Below are 12,930 nucleotides of genomic sequence, written 5' to 3'. Positions count from 1 at the left end.
TCTGGCCTGGAGAAGTCCATGGACTGTACATGGGGTCGCAAAGAGTAGGACACGACTGAGCAACTTTCACTCACTCACAATATTTGAACTGATGGTTCAATCTCTCACTTCCCCCTACCTTTCTCTACCTCTCTGCAAGAGTAGGATACTAAGCCAGACAGCAAGTCCACACACTTGTTCTCATGGGTTCAAAAGGCTTTTCCTCCTTAAAAATAAACACATATAACACAGATTTGGAGAAACAAAACTTAAAGAAGGCATAACTATCCCCTTCTGTACATAGAGGAAATTCAGGCGAGAAGTTAAAATAATGTGCCTAGACAGCAAGTAGCAAAGTTAGGATTTGTACCTAACTGCAAAGTTCATAGATCTTTTTTACCTCCCTACCTCCTCACTTTCTTCCTCTGAGTCTGCCATAAACACCTACATGCAAGTCACTGGATAGGAAAGAATGAAGCAGAAGGAACACAAAAATGTACAAAAACTTAAGAGTTAAAAGTGCCTGTGATTAGAACAAAGAATTCACTGAGGAGGGAGTTAGACCATACAGAATAGAAATATATTTTAGGTAGAAGGAACTTCAGAGTGCAAAGGTGGGGAAAAGAGGAGGCAGTCATAAGGTATGTACATTTGAAAAGACAAAAATACTAAACTGACTGAAATGATATATGAGGGCAGTTGAATACAAAGCTGAAAAGGTAGGACTGGGTCAGACACTGAAGGTCCTATTGAAACAAACTTCCTATTTAAAGCACCAAGAGAATTAAACTTAGTTTTTACATCTGTTTATCCTTATTAAGTAAGACTGCACATGCCCTGTTAATTGAAGTAACTACTTTTCAGCTAAGAAGAAAGGGTCTAGGATAGTATCTGGTACAAAAATGAAAAATGTTGGATCTGAATTCAAATAACAGATTTTTTTTTCCCATCTCTTGATAACCACAGACTTACATCCAAAGAGATAAGGGGAAAAAACTGAACCTACACCTATAATGCTGAAATATTATGCCAGCTACTTAATTATAAAGGCAAAGTAGAACCCACAAATCTCTCCCATAGAATGATGGGAAAGAGACATTTGAAAAAGGAATTATTACCAAGCCCCAACGTCAGAAAACTTTCTTTTTGAGTTGTCAAACTGGTTTTAAAAAAAGGTTCTAACGTAGCATTAATAACATTTTTTAAAATCCAGGTTAGACTCTAGAAAATGTTCAATTAGATCACAACTGTCCTGAAGCTACTGATAAGAGCCAAGCACCTACACTATTTCAAAACTACCATTTCCCTCTTAGAGAGCTAAGTTCCCTCTATCTTTCAAAAAGGAGACCTACCAGATATTCAAGTGTTACCTGGATTATGACATCACTCTATTGCAGTTCTAGCAGGCCAGGATGGGCTGGCTTATGCCCTCTACATTACCACAGTAGCAATCCCCACTCCCAGAAAAGTTTGTGTAAAAAGTTGTTACAGCAGCCCCATCTCCTCATTCCACGAACTATCAAAAGCTGTGAAGGCATAAAATAAAGTACTCCATACAAAAAAGAGAGGGAGAATGAGGTGGGATAGAACGCTGAAATCAAGCAAATTCTTCTATTTTTAAGAGCAGAAAGCAAACTGTGAATCTAGCCCAAAGCTCTCATTTTACACGTTAAGAAACTGAGGTCCGGGGGCAGTTAACTTATTTACCCAGGGCAACTGCTTCTCTATAAGGGTTAAGTCTCCGTTACCAGTCAGCGTAGCACTTAATCACATTCGAACACTGTTACTTAAACGTCTATGAGATTGTATTAAGGACCTGACGTGCAAAAAAACAAAAAACAAAAAAAAAACCTCTTCACCTTTTCTGCACCCTCCTCAGTGCTTTGCTCCAGAGCTATACAGAAAATGCTGAATCTCAGATGAATACTATTTCTCCCTTCAGCCACTACAGTCGCAAAATCTCTCTTTAAGTGAAAGTCTGAAACGACTGAATTTCTCAAATTCTGACTAAACAAGTGGATCAACAAAATCTCAGAAGTTTTGGAGAAATAAGAATGTGGAGTATTACTATTTTGTTTTGGTTTTGCCAGCTGCCCTTTCCTTTATATTAAAGTTTTCAGTCTCGGTGTGTTATTGAAAAATAAGTTTCAATCACTTCGATAAAAATCACAAATTATTACCATTTTTTAAACACTAATGTTAAGCAACTTCACCTCTCAAAAATAACTTGGAAAATATCCTGCCCAGCACGAACTAATACTTCGTGAACAAAAACACCTAAAATCACTTTCTACCAAGCCACGATATAGTAAAGCCAAAGAAAACGTAATCCTGTAAAAACCCCACCAGCCAAGAAGCACTTATTACCATCAGTCTGCCCTGGATCATCGCTTACCGTCAAGCTGTCAAAGCATTAGAAGAACCTGGGGGGAAAGTTCCACACCGAGTTCACCCGCTATACCATCGTCCACACCTAACACGTTTGGAGAAATGCAAACACGCCACATGTACAAGTTTAAACCAGGTTTAACCAAGGTAGGTGTTTTGTCAGTTCTGTTATCGAAAGCGTAAAAAAAAAATTTATTTTAAGGCAGCAGCATGCATGATTTCCCCTTTTTCAGGGGGAAAAAAAAAAAAACAGAAACCCACCACCAGAAATGGTACAGAAATGACTTAAGGCAAATTAAACAGTTTTGAACATTGAGGCCGCCGTACAGGGCGGTTTAGAAGGTTCTGTCCCAAATGCCAGGCAAAAGTCCTCTGGCGAGTTTCAAAACTAAAGACCTTGCACTACCGCACAAATAACAAAAGCTTAATACAAACTACCCGGCCGTCAAACCATTCCTGTTACCATCGCCCAGAGGTTGTTTTTTTTTTAACCAACATTGAAAAGGGAACAATAAAAAGCGTCTCACCGCAAACGCAGCACGAGAGGGACTGTCGGAAGTAAGGCAAGAGCCTGTTAATCTCTGTAAACGCCTTGGGGTCTCCGGGGTCGTAGTTGAGCACTAGGCGGCTCGCGGAAATGTAGAGAGCAGTAGCATTCACCGGGTTCATTGCAGACGCTTCGACACCGTTGGCTCCCGGGTGAAGAGAAATTCCGGATCCAACTTTGTAAGCAGCCAGGGAACAACGGCGAGTTTGTAACAATTCGGAGGAAATCGGGGCAAAACCTCTGGCCAAACCAGTAACCAAAATCCGTACAAGTTTGTGGAGCTGAAGCAATCCTCCCACACATGGGGCCCTGGCGCCCCTCCTCCGTCCCTGAGACTTGCAGACCGAGTAGGAAAAAAAAAAAAAGCGAGGGAGAAACCAGCGTTCGAGTTCGTCCCGGGCGGCCGCGGGGCGCAGAACGCGGCGGAGGCGGCGCTCAGTCTAGCCCCACGGCTCGGCGGGCGGCCTGCGCTCGAGCTGCATCCCTGGACGCGGAGGCACCTCCTGTGGTCGAGCTGGCGGGCGCGGCGGCAGGCCCCGGCCCGGTCCGAGGGGCGGGCACGCTTCTCACGGGTTGCGGGGCCCTTACTCCATCACAGCGCCCGGCGCGGAGGCAGCGGCGACGGCAAGGACGGCAGCGCGGGCGTCGGCTTCCTGGATCTAGTGCACCGAACCGCGGCGGCGGCGAACGCTGCTGCTGCGGCTGGCGGAGACCGCCGCCGCTCTCTCCATATCGGACGCGGGGCCCGGACTGAGCCTGACTCTCCGCCCCGGCGGTTAGAGCCCGGCTGTTCCCTGAGGTGGCGAAGCGGCCAGGGGAGGCCCCCGCCCGAGAGGGGAGGGCCGGGGAGGAAGTGCGCGGGCCGGCGGCGGCGGGAGGGGGCGGGGAGCAGGCCCGGCCGGGCCGCGGCGGCGCCCCTCGCTCCTCAGTCGCTCACTCCGAGGTCACCAGGCGCAAGCGCCGCCCCCTCACTGCCCGGCCATCTTCTCCGCGCCACACACACGGACGCCTCCTCCGCCAAGCACCACGGCCGCCACCGCCCACGACGCCCGGCCGGCCGCGGCTGAGGCGAGCGCTCACACCGACAGGCCCCGCCGCCGCCCAGCGCACACAGCAAGGCCCCGCCGCAGGCCCCTCCCCCCGTGCCTCGCCGCCCTCACCCCGACTCCACGCGCCACTCGAGCTCGGTAGGGCCCGGGCTGCTGCGGCCTTAATGGATCCCGCGGGCTGTGCGGCGCCTCAGGCCCTGACGGCGACGACGACCGTTACCCCAACGGGCAAAGCCACTGTCATCCCCGAGACTCCCCCGCCGCCGTCGTCGCTAGTGCTCGCACGCATGCGCAGACCACATTCTCACCCCTCCCCCCGCCCTTTCCTTTCCCTTCGCTTCCCTTTTCCCCTGCTTCTCCTCTCAGAGCCCCCTCCACACCCTCCCAGAGCTACCGGCTCGCTGGGCGCATGCGCACTCCACTACCCAGCCCCGCCGCCTTTCGCCCTGACGCGTGCGCTTTGAGCGCCCACCCAGAAAACCGGATAAACACATCAGCCCGCTCACACCAGCCCCTCCCCGCTGCCAACCCACCCTGAGCTCACTGCGCATGCCTGACTCCCCACTTTACTGCTCTCTGTACTGAGCGTGCTCCTGGTGAACCGCCTGCGCTCCCCGCCCCTCCCCCAGGCGCTCTCAAATTCCCTCTTAGGCGTGTGGGCTGTGGTGAAACATTCGTTAGTTGACCCATTCTTCCCCAGTGTGGGCTGTAGGCTTCCCGCACTACACGGCTTCCTCGGTGTCCGCCAACGCGGAGCCCCGACTGGGTCGCGCCATGTGACGCTCCGCCCTGGCCCCATGCGGCCTCTCCTCGCCCGGGCTGACCGCGAGGTGAGGAGAAAGCGCCGCACCGCCCCAAACCCCGCCCTCGCGGCCTTTCTCCAGGAACCGAGCTTCCAGACGGCCAAAAGGGCGCTGCCGCCGCTCGCCTGCACCCGCCCGGCTCAGAAGGGAGGTGGCGAGCGACGTGGCTGCGCGCCCAGCGGGCGTTCGGGCGGCGTGGGCTCTTTTGGGGCCGCGGCCCGCGTCGACGGCACCCTGAGGCCTCTAAGGCCGGATCAGGCCGTCTGAAGCGGTGGTGTCCGCACCCACCTCCTTCTCTGCCCGTCAGAGCGGGCTCTTTCTGTAGTGCTTGGAGGACGACGGACGTGAGCAGCCCAGCCTTCCAGGGCACCGAGCTCTCCACAGGAATCCAATTAAACAACAAAACGAATCTCTTTTTCTTTAAACAGACCTCGCTCTCTGTATGAACAGATAAGAACCCATGGTCCTGCTTTAGAACCCAAATCCTTGAAAGTATTACCTGTTTTTTAAAGAAAGTTTTGACCTGTTTTTGCAGGAGACCAAGGTCACGGAGGTAAAAACAAAACCCTAATTTAACGTCTGACTCCCCTCCCCTCCAAAAGAACAAACCGTCTTTAAAAATAGAAACAGCGTAGGAATCATTATCTCTGGATACACCAAAGCTCTTCAACATAACTTTTTGCGCTTAGTAAATGCTCTAAACATGTCTGCAAACGAAGATTTATGACGTATGTAAATCTTTTCTGACAAAAACATTTTTGTTTGAAGCTTGCCACTTGGAGTAGAAATGAAGAGTTAAGATATCAAGAGAACCCATATAACCTCTGATAAATTCTATTACCATTTGAGGACAGGTACATTTTCTTTGGAAGCACTAGCATACTATTAGTACGAAGTGTTAAAAATAATCTATTTTCCTAATTTTGTGAAACAAAGCTGTGCAAAATGTATTTGGTCTGACAAATAGTTTTTAAAAGTCTGGTCTTCCTTTTGTCTTAAATAAGAAATCTTTTCTAAGCTCACCTTCAAATGAAAGTGTTTTAATATACAGTTCTATTTTTATTCCAGACTCAAGTTCTTCTACAACACACAGGTTGTCCTTCCCCAGAGGACCAACACGGAGAGTGAAATAATCAGCACTGTTTGCATTCAGACAGTACAAGTTAGCGGTGACCCTAGACAAGTGATTACTTGCAAGGCCTTAACCTTGCTGATTTTCGCAAGGATTTTTAAACGGATTTTTAAAAATCTCTTGAGATGTGCACATCAGATTAAGAATAATTCTATTAATGGTTCATGTGTGAGTGTGTGTGAAAGAGAAAGAAGAGGCAGTTCTTTTTTAGCTTTTGAAATTGGTTGCAAATGCTGATAGGCTATGGCAAAGCATCTCTACACTGAAATAACCTTGTATAATAACTATTTACTTGTTTGAAGTTTGCCTGAAAAGAAAACAAATGAACTGTTTATATTAAAAGAAGTGCCTGGATCAAATATTTAGGAGAATCCATATTTAACTTAAATTTTAAACTATCAAGGTAATTTTTTTCATATTTTGTGTTTAATTATTATTTGGAAGTAAAACTGTTAGGGTTGCCAGATCTGACAAAAATATAAAATGCCAGTTTTAAAAATTACTTAACTTTTTATTTGAAAAGTTTTGAATTTACAGAATTATTGCACAGATAGTACAGATAGTTCTCCTATATTCTACATCCGGTTTCCTCTGTTAGTAACAGTATTATACATTTGTCACAATCAATGAACCAATAGTAATACATTATTATTAAGTAAAATCCATATTTTATTCCTATTTCTTCAGTTTTTCCCTAATGTTCCTTTCTTGATCTGGGATGCCATCAAGGATAGCACGTCACATTTAGTCATGGCTCCTTAGACTCTTGGCACTTAAATTTTCATTTCAGACAAACAACAAATACTTGTTTCCTTCTTCTTATCGTTTTCCTATCCATTTTGAATTAAAGCTCCCCTTTTCTATGTTCCAAGATTTCCAAGGGCTTACCTCTTTGACTGCATTTCTCACACTAAGTGGCAGTTGTTGGTTTAGTCCTATTTTCTCCCTATTATGCTAGAACCATTTGAAGAGCAGTTTTCCGGCTCTTCTCTCTCTGCCTTTATCATCATTGCCAAGCACGGGGTTTGACATATAATAGCTACTCAGTAATTGTTAAAATAATGATGAATTACTAGAAATGTGATAATGTAAGTAAACACCCCAGTACAGTGTGTGGTGAATAATAGGCATGGACAAATGTTTGCTTCTCCTTGGAGAAAAACATAAAATGTCTTATAAATTTAAAGATAGTTCTTACTTCAGCTCGATCAATGTCACTTCTCAGATCTTTAGTAAAGCCAGAGTGTGGATTGATTTGAAACACTAGGAATAAACAAGTATTTATTGATAGTCATCTAGCACTTTGAGGACAATAAAATTAATGCAGAAGGAGTTGTAGTTATCCTTTCAGTGAACAAAGATCAAGCTGGCAATAAGTCAAAGGGATTTTCTGAGGGGTTAAGCCCTTTACAAAATTATGAAAGTTTTTGCCTTCTCTCCTCTTCCTATTTCACCCTCTTCCCTCTGCCTTCTCCTTCCAAAACCAAAATCTATTTGGAGATGATATTCCCTCTCTCACCTTCCCAGGATGCATTCTCCCTAACTGTCTAGTATCTCTGCTCCAGTACCTTCTCTCCTGTAACCATCGGCTGTCTATGTCCCCCTCCCCAACCCAAATTTATATATTTTTTTATAATTTTATTTATTTATTTTTATTTTTGGTTGCTCTGGGTCTTTGCTGCATGCGGGGCCTTCTCTAGTTGTGGCAAGCGGGGGCTACTCTTCATTGCCGTGCACAGGCTTCTCATTGGGGTGTCTTCTCTTGTTGTGAAACCCAGGTTCTAGGCACATGAGCTTCAATAGTTGGAGCACAGTAGTTGTGGCTCAGGGCTTAGTTGCCCTGAAGCACGTGAAATCTTCCTGGACCAGGAATCAAACCCGTGTCCCCTGCCATTGGCAGGCAGATTCTTATCCACTGCACTACCAGAGAAGTTCCCAACTGAAATTAATATAAATAAATCTTAACCTATGGTGTGATAGTATTAGAAGGTAGGGCTTTGGGAGATAATTAGGTCATGAGGATAGAGCCCTTATGAATGGGATTAGTGCCCTTATGAAAAGAACCCCAAAGAACTCTCTCATTCTGTCATGTGAGAATACAACAAGGACATAAGTCATCTTCAACCCAAAAGAGGGCCCTTGCCAGGTGATCATGCTGGCACCTTGATCTCACACTTTCAACATCCAGAATTGTAGAAATAAATATTGTCTAACCCACTAAGTTTCAGTTTATGGTTTTGTGTGATAGCAGCCTAGGCTCACTGAAAAATCATCCCTATCAAATTTTAACAAGTGCTTCATCTACTGTTGTGGAAAGAAATCAATCCAATTAACCTCCATCTATGGAAAGTGATAATAGCTTAATATAACTCACAAGAAGTCTTTGAAGATTGGCCAGAGCAAATATCACTTTATGAGGAACAGTAACCCAGATGAACTTAAGCCCAGAGCTTAATCAAAACCAATCCTGCTCTTTCCATCCACTCCTTTGTGTTACTAAACTTCATCTTCCATCTGCTCCTCTTTAGCTGTGGTCATACCTATCTCCTCCTCAAAAGTAGCCCCTCAGTGAGACTTCCCTAGTGGTCCAGTGGCTAAGAATGCACGCTCCCAATGCAGGGAGTCTAGGGTTCAGTCACTGGTCAGGAAACTAGATCCCACGTGCCACAACCAAAGATCCTGAGTGGTGCAGCTGAAGACCCAGCATGACCAAATAATAAATATTTTTTTAAAAAAGTAGCCCTTCAAAAGACACATATCCCTTTGCATATCAAATTCTGTTATTTTTCAATGAAAATTTTTCCAAATCAATACATATACCCATTCACTTCATCCAAAACATTTATTTAGCAACTCCAGCACCTATTTATATCTCAAATATTAAAATTGCCTTCAGTTTCTTCATCTCTAACTCTAGCCTAAGCAAAGCAGCTGCTTTATTGGTCATCTCCGACTAGCACAGTGCCAGACACATATTAAGGTACCCACTAAATGTTACTGTTTTTATTCCTTAAGACACTTTTAACACTATTCAAATGCCTATTAAATTTGTCCATTCATTTATGCAACCAACATTTATTGCCAGTTATATGCCAGGCATTCAAAATACAAAAATGAATAATTCAACAGTTTCCAGCCCTCAAAGAGTTCACAGTCTTATTGGGGTGGCAGCTATGTAAACAGCTAATTTACAATTCAGAGTGGTAAGGATTTAGGGATGCACTTGTTGCAAATCTAAAATATCTTAGCAGATATTTCTGTTACACTATGGGTTGAACAAGCTTCTGTAGACTTCCCTGAGAGAATAGTTGCAATTATTCATAGCATTGTTTCTAAGGGAAAACGTGTTCTGCATCCCAAACAGTCAATTAAAAATTGAATTTTTGGAACACAGCCCATTTGTCTCTGGGGGCTTTCACGTGGACATTATCGAAGATCCCTGTTTGTCTTAGGACAATTTATATCTCTTTATAATTCCCACCTGTTCCATATGGCATATGGTACTACCTGAAGTTTGCTAGTATCAGGGCCACCAACTTACTGTACAGGGTTTAGCATTACATGATTGAGACAGTTCTCTAGTCAAGCAGGTTGAGTCAAGAAGGTAGGACTAAATGAGCCTTAGTCCTAAATTTGATTGTTCAGAATTTTAATATTAGGGAAAGTAGCAAGAAAATTTCATCGAGAGAGTGATGAGAGTTTGGAATTGCTGCCATGTGAAATGAGAAAGGGAACTGCTTCAGTTCAGTCCAGTCTCTCAGTTGTGTCCGACTCTTTGCAACCCCATGAATTACAGCACAGCAGGCCTCCCTGTCCATCACCAACTTCCAGAGTTCACTCAAACTCAATGTCCATCAAGTTGGTGATCCCATCCAGCCATTTCATCCTCTGTCATCCCCTTTTCCTCCTGCCCCCAATCTCTCCCAGCATCAGAGTCTTTTCCAATGAGTCAACTCTTCGCATGAGGTGGCCAAAGTACTGGAGTTTCAGCTTTAGCATCATTCCTTCCAAAGAAATCCCAGGACTGATCTCTTTGCAGTCCATGGGACCCTCAAGAGTCTTCTCCAACACCATAGTTCAAAAGCATCAATTCTTCGGTGTTCAGCTTCCTTCACAGTCCAGCTCTCACATCCATACATGACTACTGGAAAAACCATAGCCTTGACTAGACGGACCTTTGTTGGCAAAGGAATGTCTCTGCTTTTTAATATGCTATCTAGGTTGGTCATAACTTTCCTTCCAAGGAGTAAATGTCTTTTAATTTCATGGCTGCAATCACCATATGCAGTGATTTTGGAGCCCCCCAAAATAAAGTCTGACACTGCTTCTACTGTTTCCCCATCTACTTCCCATGGAGTGATGGGACCAGATGCCATGATCTTAGTTTTCTGAATGTTGAGCTTTAAGCCAACTTTTTCACTCTCCTCTTTCACTTTCATCAGAGGCTGTTTAGTTCCTTTTCACTTTCTGCCATAAGGGTGGTGTCATCTGCATATCTGAGGTTACTGATATTTCTCCCAGCAGTCTTGATTCCAGCTTGTGTTTCTTCCAGCCCAGCATTTGTCATGATGTACTCTGCATATAAGTTAAATAAGCAGGGTGACAATATACAGCCTTGACCTACTCCTTTTCCTATTTAGAACCAGTCTGTTGTTCCATGTCCAGTTCTAACTGTTGCTTCCTGACCTGCATACTGTTGGGACCTAACAAACACCATGATAGGCTTCAGGGACTAAGGTAGGATTCACGGGAAAGGCTGAGTCATTGCCCAGTGAGGTCATCCCCGCGGATGCCAGGACTTGTCTAATCAGCATACTCCCTGTAACCTGGTTTGAGTTTATCAGGACGAAAAGACATCCCCCTGCAGCCAATAGCCAATTAGTAAATACCAGGAAACCCCTGCAGCCAATAAAGATTAGCCGATTAGTAAATACTAGGAAACTCCTGCAGCCAATCAGCCCTTGCCAACTCTCTGTTCTAAAACCTATAAATATTGTTGTAAATCTGGGCTCGGAGCTCCTTGCTCCACTCCACTGCGTTGAATGTGGCAGGAGCCCTAGCTTGAGCTAGAAATAAAACCCCTTCATGCTTTTGCATTGCTGTGGACATCTTATTCTCTCAGTTTTGGGGACTCGGACTCTGGGCATAACACATACTGCTTAGGGACAGGAAAAAAGGGATTTCAGAAATTGTTTCTAAAAGGGTATATCTGTTGGATAAAATGAGATATGTAAAGATATCTTAGGAGACACTCCTGAACAATAAGGCTTAAAAAATGATCTTTGAACCACACAAGATCCTAAGGAGCCAAAGAACTCCTGAGAAAGAACAAAGCAGGAGGCATCACACTTCTTGATTTCAAGCTATACTATAAAGTTGTAGTCATCAGAACAGTATGCTGCTGCTACTGCTAAGTCGCTTCAGTCGTGTCTGACTCTGTGCGACCCCATAGACGGCAGCCCGCCAGGCTCCCCCATCCCTGGGGTTTTCCAGGCAAGAACACTGGAGTGGGTTGTCATTTCCTTCTCCAATGCATGAAAGTGAAAAGTGAAAGTGAAGTCGCTCAGTCCTGTCCAACTTGTAGCGACCCAACGGACTGCCGCCCACCAGGCTCCTCCATCCACGGGATTTTCCATGGAGTACTGGAGTACTGGAGTGGGGTGCCATTGCCTTCTCTGCAGAACAGTATAGCACTGGCATAAAAACAGACAACTAAACCAATGGAACAGAATCGAGAGCCAAGAAATAAACCTAAGCATATATGGTCAACTAATATTTGGAAAGGGGGCCAAGAATACTCTGGAAAAAAAGACAAGTCTTTTTAATAAATGGTGCTGAGATAACTGGATACTCTTATGTGAAAGAATGAAACTGAATTAATTTCTTACAACACTTAACTCAAAATGGACTAATGACATAAATGTAAGACCAGAAACTGTGAAACTCCTAGGAGTAAGCGTAGGAATAAAGCTCCTTCATATTGGTCTCAGCAATGATCTTTTGGATATTACATCTAAGTCACAATCAACAAAAGCAAAATAAACAAGGGACTATATCAAACTAAAAAGCTCTGCACAGAAGAAGAAACCATCAACAAACTGAAAAGACAGCCTGTGGGATGAGAAAAAATATTTGCAAACCATTTGTCTTGTAAGGATTAACTATCCAAAATATAAAAAGAACTTATATAACACAAAAGAAAAAATCCAATTTAAAAATGGGCAAAAAAATAAAAATAAATTAAAATGGGCAAAGGACCTGAATATATATTTCTCCAAATAAGATATACAGAAGGTCAAGAGGTACATGAAAGGATGCTCAACATCACTAGTCATTAGAGAAAATGCTAATTGAAACTCCAATGATATATCACCTCAAATCTGTTGGAATGAGTGAGTGAGTGAAGTTGCTCAGTAATGTCTGGCTCTTTGCGACCCCATGGGCTGTAGCCCACCAGACTCCTCCCTCCATGGGATTCTCCAGGCAAGAGTACTGGAGTGGGTTGCCATTTCCTTCTTCAGGGGATCTTCCCGACCCAGGTATCGAACCTGGGTCTCCCACATTGCAGACAGACACTTTAACCTCTGAGCCAACAAATCTGTTAGAATGGCCACCATCAAAATGACAATAAAGAACAAATGCTGGTATGGATGTAAGGAAAAAAGGGAACCCAGGTGCACTGTTGGTGGGATTCTAAATTTGTACAGACACTGTGGAAAACAGTATGGAGGATCCTCAAAACATAAAAAATAGAACTACCATATGATCCAGCAATCACACTTCTGGGAATACATCCAAAGGAAATGAAAACAGTAACTCAGAAAGATAGCTGCACTTCCATGTTCACTGCAGCATTATTTACAATAGCCAAGACATGAAAACAAGCTAACTCTCCATCCATGGATAAATGGATATAGAAGCTCTGGCATACATACAATGCAAAATTATTCAGCCATTAAAAAAAAAACAACAACAAGAAAATCCTACCATTTGTGACAACATGGACAGACCCTGAAGGCGTTATGCTGAAGG

The 12,930-nt window shown here is 44.3% G+C and overlaps 1 protein-coding gene across 1 annotated transcript in view; it reads right to left on the bottom strand.

Moving 5' to 3' along the window:
* MSL2 (MSL complex subunit 2) overlaps window positions 1-4,270 on the bottom strand; it is a 30,376-nt gene extending 26,106 nt beyond the window's left edge. Inside the window, exon 1 of the mRNA XM_069565042.1 lies at window positions 2,895-4,270. Within this exon, the coding sequence (XP_069421143.1) occupies window positions 2,895-3,036 (142 nt within the window). The 5' untranslated portion in view covers window positions 3,037-4,270. The remainder of the gene's footprint in view (window positions 1-2,894) is intronic.
* Window positions 4,271-12,930: the final 8,660 nt, after the last annotated feature.

This window comes from Ovis canadensis, chromosome 1 (assembly GCF_042477335.2).
Source record: "Ovis canadensis isolate MfBH-ARS-UI-01 breed Bighorn chromosome 1, ARS-UI_OviCan_v2, whole genome shotgun sequence".
Classification (NCBI taxonomy): Eukaryota; Metazoa; Chordata; class Mammalia; order Artiodactyla; family Bovidae; genus Ovis; species Ovis canadensis.
The sequence above is the reverse complement of the archived record's forward strand: the minus strand, read 5'-3'. Positions and strand labels throughout refer to the sequence as shown.